Source organism: Cheilinus undulatus, linkage group 19, assembly GCF_018320785.1.
Source record: "Cheilinus undulatus linkage group 19, ASM1832078v1, whole genome shotgun sequence".
NCBI lineage: Eukaryota > Metazoa > Chordata > Actinopteri > Labriformes > Labridae > Cheilinus > Cheilinus undulatus.
The window spans coordinates 23,798,802-23,812,402 of record NC_054883.1 but is presented as its reverse complement, the minus strand read 5'-3'; the positions used below and the strand labels follow the sequence as shown (position 1 = coordinate 23,812,402).

Below are 13,601 nucleotides of genomic sequence, written 5' to 3'. Positions count from 1 at the left end.
AGTTTGATGAATTGAATGTTTTTAGTTTGGGGTTGAGCCCGAATGTATTTCAAACACTCTGAAGCCTTAGCGAATGTTTATGTGGTATCCAAATTTATAAAATTGGATCTCTATTTAAAACCCTCTCTCATGTTGAAAGTGTAGTAGCGGTGTGTTGTAAATGATCTGTGGTTACCACACTACACCACTGTCATCCTTTAAATGTGGTAACAGCACAACCAGCACAGTAAGCAGTGCTGTAATACGCCCTGGATGCTTTGGTTTTGAGGCAGGGTCGAGGCTCCGGGGGTCCAGGGCCTTGCCTGGCCTCGACCTTTCTGCACAGGCTATATGTGATGTGCTCTGCACTTGGCCTGGAAGTTATTAAGCTCGCAATATTAAAGGCAACATCTCTAATGAGTGGGGTAATGTAGTCTGACACTTTTACTGGCACAGCACTCCGAAAGACCTGGAGAACAGCGAGAGGGATGGAGACACATAGAGGGGGAGAGAAATGCATAAACATGATGTAAATACTGCAGCTAAGTGCAGAAAAGTTAAGGAGTTATAATTTATATTTTGGCATTTATATTTATAATGTTTCTGTTGTATTGAGGCATTGTGCAAACAAACAATGAACAAAGAGGAGGCGTGTTTAGGGTCAGACGGAGGAACAGGACCACAGGGCTGTGATTTAGCTTGTAAAAGGCCTGATGGTGTGCCTGTTGGGCCTCCTTGGCAGGCAGTGGTACAGCTGGAATAAACTTTAATCACCACCTGAAGTATTCTGATGAAGGCCTGCTGCCATGCATCATTGATATCACAAGTGGCAAGCAAGGGAGCGATGTACAAGGTGAAAACGTTTTAACGGGAGTGCAGAAGTGGGGCCGCACGACCAACCAAAGGTAGCATAAACTGCAGCGTTGGTCCCCTGTGCCCCGGCCCTAGTATCCACGCTCAGCTTCAAGCAAACAAGCGTGTGTGGAGGTTCGTGGCCTGCAGGGAGGACTGTCTGCACGGCTGTGATAGGGCTCATAAAAGAGCCTCTATTAGCACGCTCTGCCACCTTCAGCACCTACAACAACATTGGTCCACATCCTTGTTCAAACAGCGCTGCTGCATTCCTCCCAAGCTCCCGAAACAAATTCAAAATGAGCTCCATTTCCTCATCTTAATAAATCAACCAAAGTCTGAACCCCCAGGTTTTCCTTGGTGAAAAACTCCCTCTCCCCTTGATAAGATTGATCGCTGTCTGGACTCGTGCTTGTTTATGAGACGGTAACCACAAAATGCTCACGCCGTCCCTCCAAACTGGGTCGGGTATTTCTCTGTATTTTTCTTCTTCTCTTTTAAATTCACGGCAGGGTCTGTGCTAAGGAAACAGCTTTTATCACTTACAGCAGTGGCACATAAGGCCCAAAACCATGTGTTTCCGTGCGCAGGAGCAAGGGTAAAGCATGGGGTGTGAATTTGTCTGTGTGCGAAGGCTGCCAGTGTTCAGAGCTTAAACTTAAAAGAGCTTCGTTGTCCACACCTTGTTATCAGGTTGTGGATCTCTCCTAAGCCTTCCTGCTTCACACCATGTGTAACATAGGAACAGCACAGATAGAGGAAACAGGGGCACTTTTTCTGCCTGTCTTTTTAACATTTCTCTCCTCCCTCTCTCTCTCTTTCCATCTAATCCACTCCGCTGAGTGAACTCATTGTCCGTTTGTTTTAGAGGAGCGGCCTGCGAAACACATTTGCCTGGAGAAGCGAATTTCCAATAGGATCTGATGCGATAGTAGTGCCTGCCCAGAACGCCAGGCATGCGAGGAATCTCCAGCTCAGATCAGGCGCTGTCTCTAACTGTCCTCATTCTGCAGAGGAAAACTGCGGTTACAACAAATTAAACACAAAGCCATTCACTTGTAGCAGCAAGACTGATTTCTTGTCCACTTAGGGGGAGACGCTGATATGTGTCAGTACAAATTATGATGATTGTAGCACCCTGGTAACAAAAACACCAAAATACTGGAGAATGTTTGAATGCACAGACGGAAAACTTAAAAAGGAGAGACTGGAGACTCAGAGACTTTAACTAAAGTCAAATCAGTATAAACAAAGGTCCTGGATTCAAGAAAGTACAGATTTCTCTGCATCTAAAGGTAGTAACTTTTTTTTTTCCTTGCAATTTATGCATTTTGTCTGCTTTCACGCAGCCTTCTTGACTCCCAAATTTTGTGTTTTTCTGTACTTATGTAGTAATTATTTTGAATACTTTCTAAATATTTGTTGGAACCCCTACATCCAAAAAAAAAAAACAAAAAAAAAAACAAAACAAGAATTAGATACTCTGAAATAGAATAACATAAATCCTCCATCTGTATCTGGTACAAAAAATAGTTATAAACATGCAAAAATGAATGGCTTCACTGCACCAAATAAACAATCAAATCAATGAATACATTTTTTTTTAAAAGAGAGAGAACAGTAAATGATAGGAGATCATGTGTAACGTCAATTCCAGTACTACAGGTAATAAAACTTTGGGATTACAACCTTATGCATTGCAACCCTGCTAAAAATTCCATAAACATTCTATTTTCCTCATTGTATATAAAAACTGCTATTATATGAAAAGCAAACCACAGTATGTATACCAGTTGCATTTTTATTGAAATAAAAGCTTTTGGACCTTCATTTGTCTCAGAAGCAGTCAATAATTACACTCTAAGAAAATAGTAGGTAGGGGAGCAGGTGGCCTAGTGGTGAAAGGCGCTCTCCATGTACACGGGCAGCCTGGGCTCGAATCCGGCCTGAGGCCCCCCACCGCATGTCTCTCCCCCACTCTTGACCCTGTTTCCAACTCTATCCACTGTCCTCCTCTATCTAATAAAGGCACAAAAATGCCCAAAAATAAATCTTTAAAAAAAAAAAAAAAAAAGAAAATAGTAAGTATTTACATTTACCATTGAAATAATTTGTTTCTACAGTTTTGTAGCATTTTTTTATGTTAACTGTTTTTGGCCACTTTTGCCAGTTTTCTATGTTTTAATTACATAACAAAATTTCATCCAGTTGAGTTTGAGTAATTTGATCTTGCACCAGAAATGTCTCTCATTGCATGAGATTGAATAAAACTGATTAACAGGCCAATAGTTGAAGTAATTGTAGCTCATAGAATTTACCTTCACTGTTAGACTGAACAGTTGAAGGTTGTAAAAAAAAAATTTAATTGTGTTAACATAAAAATCCAGATTGGCCAGCTCTATGTCAGCTCTATTTCTTTGAGTTGATTGAACACATTTTTGTTTTTAAGTAAACAGTTATCGATCACTTTGGGTATTTTTTGCAATTATTTGACAACCATTCCTTCTGGAGTTTTCCCAGAATGCCTTTGGGCATTTTGCACCATGAGTGAAGTTACAGACTCAGTTTGAGAAGGCCCACCTGTGGGTAGCAACCACAATAAACGGTGGATGGTGTGCTGAATATGATGGAAGAGGACTTCCTGTTTCTGTGTGCGCCTTTCCATTAACGTCACTTGTAGTGACTTCAGTTGTCCTTCCTTAAGTGGCATAAATGTATTAAAAGACATAAGGGAACATTGCAGTGGATGAAGAACGTGTTGCTTGTTTTGAGTTGAATTTAAACAGAGTTTTTAAGTGTAGGAAAGTTTCTACAGTTTAACTTTAAAAGGGTAACCATGGCTCCTTTCCTGAATGTCTTACCCCCACTCTCTCATCCTAGTTTCTCAGCTCTGTCCACTTTCCTTCTCTCTGATTAAAAGCCTTAAAAGATATCTAAGTACCTTTTATCAAACAAATACTGTTTTTTTCCAGAGAGTATAAGTGCACATTTTTACATAATCAGTTTCCTCCAGTGTTTTGAGTTCTAGTAACTCATTGGGGACTACAGAATAAATTATATATTTAAAATTGAGTCATACCAAAGACAGGATAACAAAACAAATATGTAGTCATTGTCATTAGTGTTGTAGTACTCGAGAATGGTCTTGGTCTTGAGACCGGTCCCAAACCACATTTTGAATTGCTTGGTATTGTCTCGAACCGAAAGCATTTTTACTCGCTCTTGTCTCGGTCTCAGAGTTGCACTCAGGACTCTGAATTTTCCATCAAGACCAGTTGAGACCAGCTCTGATCTGCTATTCTTTGACCTCATTAATGTGATAATAAGTAGCATTTACTAAAACAACAAATAGCAACACTTACAAAAACTCAGACATTAGTCCATCTTATTTCTAGTCAGTAAAACCTCTGAACACTTACTTTAGGCCTTATTCACCTGACAAATCTAGATAAACATCTCATTTTCAGATATTTAAAATGATTCCAGACTTGTCAGTGGCTTTTAAATACATACAAGGATTTATTTTTTTTACAAGAAGTTAGTTAATTTATTTAAAAAAAAAACTACAATTGAAGAGAGATTGCTCTTTAACTGTTCAACCTTGTCATGGTTTTTTTTTTTTATTGATTTTTATAGTCTTGGTCTTGTCTTGGTCTCAGATAGTGTGGTCTTGAGTACAACACTACTAAATATTTTTTTTAGTTTGATGCATTTTTACCAAGTCTTTGAAAATTCTTCATGAATGATCAGCCTAGTAGAGCAGCAGCTATTGTAATTCAAAAGTCAATTCTTCTGATTGTTAAAAAGATGGAATATCTCCATGACTTCTTTCCCTTTCCACCATACTGTAGTCACACTAAAAGAGGCTTCAGCTGAAATGGAGGGAGTATCAGGTTAAAAAGTGGCTGTAACTGTAGATTCTCTGTTGCTTTGTCATATTAAATCAATTATCTCTGCCTTCACAGGGTTGATTGTGTTTTAATAGAATACGAAATTTAACTCATCCTGTGGTAAATTGATTTATTGTGATGTAACAAAAACAGAGACGCATTTTCCTTTTCAAAAAAAAAAAACAGTAGAAATACAGTCAGGAGAGGAAATATGTAGAACTTATACTGACTTTCTAGAACTTTAGAAGCAGAGGAAAACTGACAGCACACCAACATAGAGACAGAAAAACAATCCAAAACAAACAAAAAAAAATGATATAACTAATTCTACAACTCTGCTGTAACCATAAACCTACTTGTTTTTTAAATTATAATCATCTATTCATGTGCAATCCTAGTCAGGGTCTAAATTTACCATGCCTTTTGTGTTTGTTACGACCGATATGTGCTTGCCTATTTAAAGGGACACTTCAGATAACTAACCGTGCACATTTCTAACTATTGAAAATGAATAACTGTGTGTTAAAATATTTTAAATTGAGCTTTTTAAGTCAGATAACTGATCCTATTGTTTTCTTATTTGTTTTTCTGTAGGACCCACAGGTGTCGGCCTGAACGAGCTGAAAAGGAAACTGCTGATTTCAGACCCCCAACACTTCAGTGTGACCATCCCACGTAAGTTCTTAGCACATTCCTCTAAGAGCAGTCAGACTTTTTATCTTTTAATCCTTTCCTTCTGCCTCGTCTAAGTGTATTTATGCGGTATTACATGCTTTTCGTCTGTGTGAGCCTTTTTCCAGAGCATGGTTTGGTATCTTCTCTTCACTGGCTAACTTACAAAGAATATGAAGACACCTTGGGCTGTTCAGACATTAAACATTCACATCTGCTTCTAAGAAAGCCAGCTGGACTGTGAGAAAACACACAATAGTAATAGCTTCTTTTTGTTTTGCTGCAAAGGAGACGAAACATGGCACTGTTCAGCTTAAAAATGTGTAATTTAGATTTGCAGTTCATGCTTTTGTTCTCTACTCATTAATACCTCTGTCCCAGAATTAGATATACTTCATCAATCCCTGCTGGGACATTCATTTTCATTAGAACAGAATTTATGTGGGAAACGAGAATAAACACTATTTTAGTACGCAAAGAATTAATATTTTGGCCTTGTTGAATTTATTTGCATGACATGAAACAAGCATTAAGACACTTTTAACATGGCTGCAAAGGGGGGAAATCTAGAACTGCTCTGGTGCTAGGCCAGCAGTAAAAAAATAAAAAATATAAATCCAACCATTATTTTTGCTTTAATCAGTGAAGTTTGATTCCATCTCTTGTTGAAACGAAAAATATTGTGCTTGAGGTTTGCTTTCATGACGTCCAAATTAACCTTAGCATAATAAACATAATAAATCGAAGAAAAATACATGTATGAAAATAAAGATTTCTAGCTCCTGTCTTAATCATGTTATTTGTTAAGTAAATGACACTCAAGCTGAGTAATCACAGGAATCAGTCAAGTCTCCTCAGTCGGATTTATACTTCTGCATTGCTGCTGCAGAAGCAAACGCCTGACATGCATGCATCAAAACAGAGCAACCCCTGTGATCAGTCACCTGTGCAACTGCAAGTCTCTGAGTGATGTCCGCAGGCATACTAGCCCTCTTTTATCAAATGTGCATATGACAGAAGTTTGATCAGACCGACATTTCCATGCATAGATCAGCATTTATCAATCTGGACGCCAGCTCTCAGCTCGTATATGCATGTTTTCAACTCAGTGTGACTCGCTGTGCAGCATCATTTGGGCAGTGTTAGATTAGATATGGCTTTTAAAATGTATTTAGCATTACACCCATTGTTATATTTGATGAATGAATGTTTTTTTTTTTTTATCAGTGTATTTTACAAGTAAAATAGACCGGCTGCTCTCAGTAGTTATTTAAGGTTTGTTGTACAGCATATAACATAAAAAATAGTGTGGGAGATTTAAGCAGAAAAAAAATAGCAGCTAATCAGAAAAAAAGGTGAAACTTTTGCATCTTAAATGTGGAGTATATTTAGACTGCTATAAATTAGTAAAAGGTTTAATGGGAAGAGGAGTGATTTAGTTTAAACTATTTAACCGTATAAACCTGGAGTGTGCGTGGAAGAGCCTTATAAAGAACACAAAACATTAATTCAGATTGGATTGTAATCAATCAGCATGTCTGGACACTTGCTCTGTGCGTGTGATTACACATGGATGAATATCTGAAAGCTTTAAGACTGGGACATCTTTAATGTAAGAATTACAACTGATATCTTTGTGATTAAAGCCATTCAGATTAGAGATAGCAATTATAATAAATGCTTCAGTTGTTTTATATGCAACTGGACCTTTCAAGCTTTCTTAAATCTCCTTTGTACAGTCAGAAGAGAGCATTTTATCTATGCCATGAACTGGTGTATCACTATCACTTATAATAATTATTATTATTATCATTATCACTTATAATAAGCCTCTATTTATAATAAAATCTGAGGTTTCACAGCCACTCTCTTCTCAGTCTTGGAGGGTTTCAGGCTGGCCTCCTCTTGTTAATGTGCTTCTGTCACAGATACAGAAATTAAATATTCTTATATCAGCTAGAGTTTGGTTGTCCTCAACAATGCTGATTCAGTTTAATGTTATTTTACAGGATGAGAAACAACAAATATTTAATTTTCTTTTACTTCTCTGAACTGGAGCCTGAAACCATAATAAAGGGGGCAGGTTTCATTGCCATATTACATATATCCATGTTATAAACTTTGGGGAAGGCCGGCTGAACCATGGCTATAAAGGAGCATGTTATTTAAATGATCCTTGTTTTCAGCTGCTGCATTTATGGATGACTAGTCTGTCATACACTGTTATTTGCTAGGTACGTATGTTTTTTTGTAAGATGATTTCTACACCCAAATCTCCACCAATTTCTACAGAAGTAGAAAACATAAATGCTAATTTCTCAGGTCTTCTTGCTAATATCTAGTGTGTTTATTCATCTATGTCTCTGAGTGGTTGAACAAGCGCAGAAAATTCCCTGTCCTCTGCTTCAGCTAATTCAGCGGCCGTAGAGTCCGTCCCCGCCGATTTCTCCTCTCTTTTCTGGTTTTCAAAGTCGCTCACTGCTCAGTGTTTACTGTATATGTTTGGTTTCAATTGCTCTGGTTTCCTGAGAGCAGAAACTGGTGCTATAACAAGCAAAGAAATTAAGATGGAGTATTGCAGAACTATGAAGGCACACAAACGTAGAAGTATGTAGTGCTTAAAACACTACAGGCCACTACAGTGTAGCTACAGCATAGTTTAGATGCAAAAGCATAAGACAGACTTTAACAGAAGAGGTCAGATTTATCCAGTATGTACATATGTACACATTAGAAACACATTCTCAGAGAAATGTGGGCTCACAAGATGTCAGATTAAATTTTTATTCCAGCACCCTGCTGCTGTCTCGTCCAGAAAGTATGTGGAAGGGTTTTTTCTCCCGAGGTCGAGCCGTTGTTTCTCCTCCCGTGTTATTGTCAACCTCTCACAGCCTGCCTGACGAGCTCTGAATGATGGAGGAAACAGCGTTCTTCTACCTCCTGAGGACATGCCATTCCACTGCTTCACAAGTTGGCACTGAGCGGCCTGCTCTCCTTTCTTTCACAGTTTATTTCTCACTTTCTCTCAGTCTTTTCCGTGTCACTCCTCTTCCCTTCTTTTCTCCTTTTTGAACCTAACGACTGCACGCCATAATTCTGAATATCATCCAGGTCTGCTGCAAACAGTTAGCTCTCCAAGTCTGCAAGCTTTTTATTAATTTTTTTTATCACAGCGATGTCCAAACGCCAGCATGTTGGGACAAATAAATCTGTTTGATTTATATATTTAAGCAGAGTAGAGACAGTAGAAATGTGTAGTCACCGTCTCTGGCTTAAAGGGAAACTGCTACAATAGTTTTGGATCACAGATATTAATTGCCATGTTTTTTACACACTGTGTGGCATAATTGATGTCCCAACTGAAGCTTGACACTTAAAATGTCCCTGGGATTAAAATCTCATTGGTGAGGCCTTTGTTGCCACACAGCTTGTTAATTGTTGTCAAATGTGACCCATGATGCTGTTTAATGAAGCCCAGACGGGCTGAGTCTGACCCATATAGGAGACGTATGGCACAAGTCCTCTCAATGAGAGGAAAGAGACTCGGAAAGTATCCTGTCTCCTTCCTTTTAATGTTTGATTGCTGCCAACACACACATGGATGTGTTTAACACTTACTGTTGTTTTGGATTAAGCCTGAAAGCGTTCACTCTTTTTGTTAATTTGAAAAACGGAGTTTCAGAGACCGTCGGCTCACAGTCCTGGTTGACATTTGAGGATTTTTTCCATCTCTCTCTGCTTGTTGGTGTAAAATATAAACCAGTCCTCTTAGAAAGCGTTGCAATAAGCTGTTAGAGCAAGGGTTAAACGTTTTGATTTCTATCCAAATTACTGATATTTTCCGTGGTTTTGGGACAAAATGGATGAACATTCCTTAGTGCTACTGTAATCATTTCATGCACCACTAAACAGACACTAAAGTAACATGGTGTAACTACCGCTCATACTGTGTCCAGTATACTTCTGAATAAAAGGTTTAACTTTACAGTGCCTAAAAAAGAATTCACCCCTTGAATGTTTTACCCTTTTATTGATTTTATAAATCAGTTACAGTCAATATAATTTGGCTTTTTTGACAACAGAAAAATACATAGAAAGTCTTTATTGGCAAAGTGACAACAGACTTCTTCAAAGTAATGTCAGTGAAATAGAAATATGTGAGGTGTCTCAAGTGATTGTAATATAAAGACACCTGTGTCTGGAAGGTCCAGTCACTGGTTCATCAGTATTCCTGGATACCATTACACCATGAAGACAAAAGAACATTCCAAGCAACTCAGAGAAAAGGTTATTGAAAAACCTAATTCAGGGGATGGATACAAAAAACATTTCCAAGTCTCTGAACATCCCCGAGAGTTCAGTTAAATCCATCATGAGAAATGAGGGAATATGGTACATGTGTAAATCTGTCTAGATCAGGCCGTCCTCACAAACTGAGTGTGCGCGCAAGAAGGAGACTAGTGAGAGAGACCACCAAGACACCTATGACTACTCTGAAGGAGTTACAAGCTTCAGCAGCTCAGATGGAAGAGACTCTGCATACAGCAACTGTTGGCTGGGTTCTTCAACAGTCAAAGCTTTACGGGAGAGTGGCAAAGAGAAAGACACTGTTGAAGAAAACTCAGATTAAATCTGGACTAGAGTTCACCAAAAGGCATGTGGGACACTCCATGGTCAAGTGGAAGAACTTTCTCAAGTTTGATGAGACCAAAATGGAGCTTTTTAGCCATCAGATAAGACAGCCAACATTGACATCACCACAAGCACACCATCCCTACTGTGAAGCACAGTGGTGGCAGCATCATGTTGTGTGGATGCTTCTCTGCACCCGACCCTGGAAAGCTTGCAAAGGTAGAGGGTAAAATGAATGCAACAAAATATAGGAAAATCCCGGAGTTTATTTTCCAGTAAGACAATTAGCCGAAGCATACAGAGAAAGCTACACAGAAATGGTTTGAAGACAACAAGGTGAATTTTCTGGACTGTCTGAGTCAAAGCCCAGACTTCAATCCAATAGAGAATTTGTGACTGACTTGAAAAGGGCTGATTACACCTGATCCCTGTGCAACCTGACAGAGCTTGAGAAGTTTAGCAAAGAAGAATGGAGTAAAATTGCAGAGTCCAGATGTTTGAGCCTGACTGAGACCTATCCACACAGATTCAGGGCTGTGATTGCAGCCAAAGTTGACTCTACTAAATGCTGACTTGACAGGGCTGCATATTTATGCATTCACTTGTTTTACATAACATATATTAAATATAATGGACATTATTTTGTCAAAGTCTGTTTTCACTTTGACTTTAAAGGTTTTTTGGTCAAAAAAGCCATATTATATTGACCCTGGTTGATTTAGAAAATCAATAAAAGAGTAAAACATCCGTGGGGGTGAATACTTTTTAAAAGCACAGTCTGTTTTCTTATGACATGATTGTTTGGCCTCTTCTTCATGTTTTCCTTCTGGTGTCTGAAGCTGATGACAGAAAGTCGTTGATCTTCCGTGGTGTCTTCTCAACCACAGCTGGATTTACGGCTGTCTTTCCTTCTCGAGCGAGTGACACATCATATAAATCACACCATTGGTTTTCCATGAACCTTGTAGATCAGCCTGGACCATTTAAAGGAAAGAAAATGGTCCACTAGCAGGGCAAAGCCTGAGCGCACGCTGACGAAAGACCAGCTCAGAGGAGAGTGAAGCAGAGCTTGGCCATTTTGGTTGCAGGTGATAAAAGTTTAATAGTTTGTTTTGGAGCTGTTCGGAGCGTGCAACGGCTGAACACCTCTCCCCTCTGACCTTTGAAGCACTCCTGAAGCGAGCCGGAGTGTGAGCCGACCCTTTGACCCTTAAAAATCCACCAGCGCCGCCTGCTCGCTTTTTCTCCACGCGCCGCTCCCTCCGCCCATTTTACAACAAGGCTCTCTGGTTTATGGCCAAGTAAATGTAGAGACTTGATGTTAATGAGAGCTCCAAACTCAATTACCTTACAGAGGCTAACGCTGGCGGCTAATGCTACGGCTTCTGTTTCTACAGCCTCTGCAGCCACATTACAAGAGACAAATTTAATAAGTCTCAGTAAACCTCTGCTGAATGTCATTTAAGTGTCTGGGCCTAGTGCTGCAGCCCTACAGGTTGTGTATTTTATGGTGCTATTACACAATAATATATACAAGGGTTGGCATGACTGGGTGTGCTGAGTTTCAGACTTCCAGAGATGTTAATAAGGGGCTCGGTTCAGATGCTTTCAGGCCCAACAGTGAGTCAGACAGTCTGGGTTTGAGGTAATCACTCATTTCTTCTCTCTCTCTCTTTCAGACACAAGTCGGGCCAAGAGGAACCAGGAGAGCGACGGCGTGGAGTACCACTTCATCTCCAAACACCTCTTTGAGACGGATATCCACAACAACAAGTAGGCACAGCTGGGTCGGGTAGAAGTATAACAACAGTCCTAATGCTTTAGATTCTTCTTTACACAACAGATGTGAACCCAATTTCCTTATGATGTCAGTACTTGTGTTTGACTTTGGCTTCAGAGAGTGCTTTAACATTTAACACAAGGCACAAGTTGTGCAACTTAAATGTCCCCTACTGGGACCTTTTCCACATTCTGCATATCAGCTCTATTTATCTTTACTTGTGTCTTTCTCTCAGACAAAATCCCCTTTTGTGAAGGGTGTTTTATGTTTTACTCTTCATAGGGCACTCAAGGAAATACTTGGAAGGTTTATCTTCCAACCTTACAATATTATTGGTGGACATCCCAAGACTTTTTTAAAATTTTGTCACTTAAATATTATTTTATTATTATGGTGAAAATCAAGATAAACCAAGTATGCAGTTCCTTGCCTGTTTATCTTAAAAAAAGAAAGAAAGAAAGAAAGAAAAAGAAATTCCATAAATTTTGTACACTTTAAAATGTTGATAATAAAAAAATAAACATATATAATGTAAAATGAGTATTTACTTACATATTACAAGTTTATTTAGATGCATTTTTTAAATTTTATACACACAACTGTTTTTTGGCTCTTAATCCTCTAGGGTCACACCAACTCATACTTAATACCCTTGGCACCCAAGGGCACCCACCCTTTGGAAAAGTGCTACAAAAATCATACAAATTAATATTTTTTCCACTTTCAAAGCTTAAATCTTCAGCCTTACTCAGAACTATAAAGTTTTTATTCATTTCTTTAGATATGTTTTACATTTTTGTGTTGTTTTTGTCATAATAACAACTCCCATTTTAACAAGAAAAATATGAAATCCAAATTATGATTTGCAGTGTGGAATCCTTGGGAAAAGGTTTTTAAAGCCTTGTATATGTCAGTAAATTATAACAACACTGATTTTGTTACATTATTTTTTAAGCAGTACAGGTTTTTATCAAAAACTCACACTTAGTATCCTAGGAACCAAAACGGGTCCCTGCAGAAAAAGTGCTAAAAACCATATAAATTAACACTTATTTACTTTTTTAAAGCTTAAATCTTTTAATAATGTTTTTATTCATTTTTTAAATATTTGATATGTATGAAAGGACCCAGTTGGGTCCCAGGGCCCCCAGAGGGTTAATGGAATGACAAAAAAGGAATCAACGTTCTGCTTCTCAATAAAACTTAGGACATGGGGGCAGGAACAGGGACAGGCCAAACCTAACAGAGCCATCTGTGGTGACTCCTGACAGCCTCAGGGACAGATTCGGACATATTTCTGAGGTAACCCATGACTAGCTGTAGAATGCTGTTTAAGTAATGGAGATACCACCAGTTTTCTCTGATAATTCCAACAGGAAACCTAAATATCACAAATATTGAATAACTAAGTGAATTTCTGCAGTGATCAGACTCACAATAAAAATTATAAAAAATGATTTATAACACTCAAGTATAATAAAATGGTTATACTGTTGTTAAACAGACTAAAACTGCATTTCTTTCACATTCATACTTTCTATGTTTTTTATAATTGTACCAGAAAACCTAAAATAAATGCAAATAGTAAATGTCTAAATGAATTTAAGCAGAAATAAGGCACAGTTAAACTAAAAACTGGTATTAACCACACAGTATAATAAAACTGTTATAAGGTTATAAACCAGACCAAAAATCAAACCTATTTTTACTATTTATGCCTTGAAATGTTCTATAAATTAGTCAGATTTTCCACTGGATCCATCTTTATTTTTTTGTAAACCTTGGACAACATTTAA

The 13,601-nt window shown here is 38.3% G+C and overlaps 1 protein-coding gene across 3 annotated transcripts in view; it reads left to right on the top strand.

Annotated features, from left to right (window-relative positions):
• mpp7a (membrane palmitoylated protein 7a) overlaps positions 1-13,601 on the top strand; it is a 242,472-nt gene that overhangs the window by 211,148 nt on the left and 17,723 nt on the right. For all 3 annotated transcript variants that reach the window (XM_041814353.1, XM_041814354.1, XM_041814355.1), the window contains 2 exons: positions 5,316-5,396; positions 11,705-11,798. In XM_041814353.1, the coding sequence (XP_041670287.1) occupies positions 5,316-5,396; positions 11,705-11,798 (175 nt within the window). The remainder of the gene's footprint in view (positions 1-5,315; positions 5,397-11,704; positions 11,799-13,601) is intronic.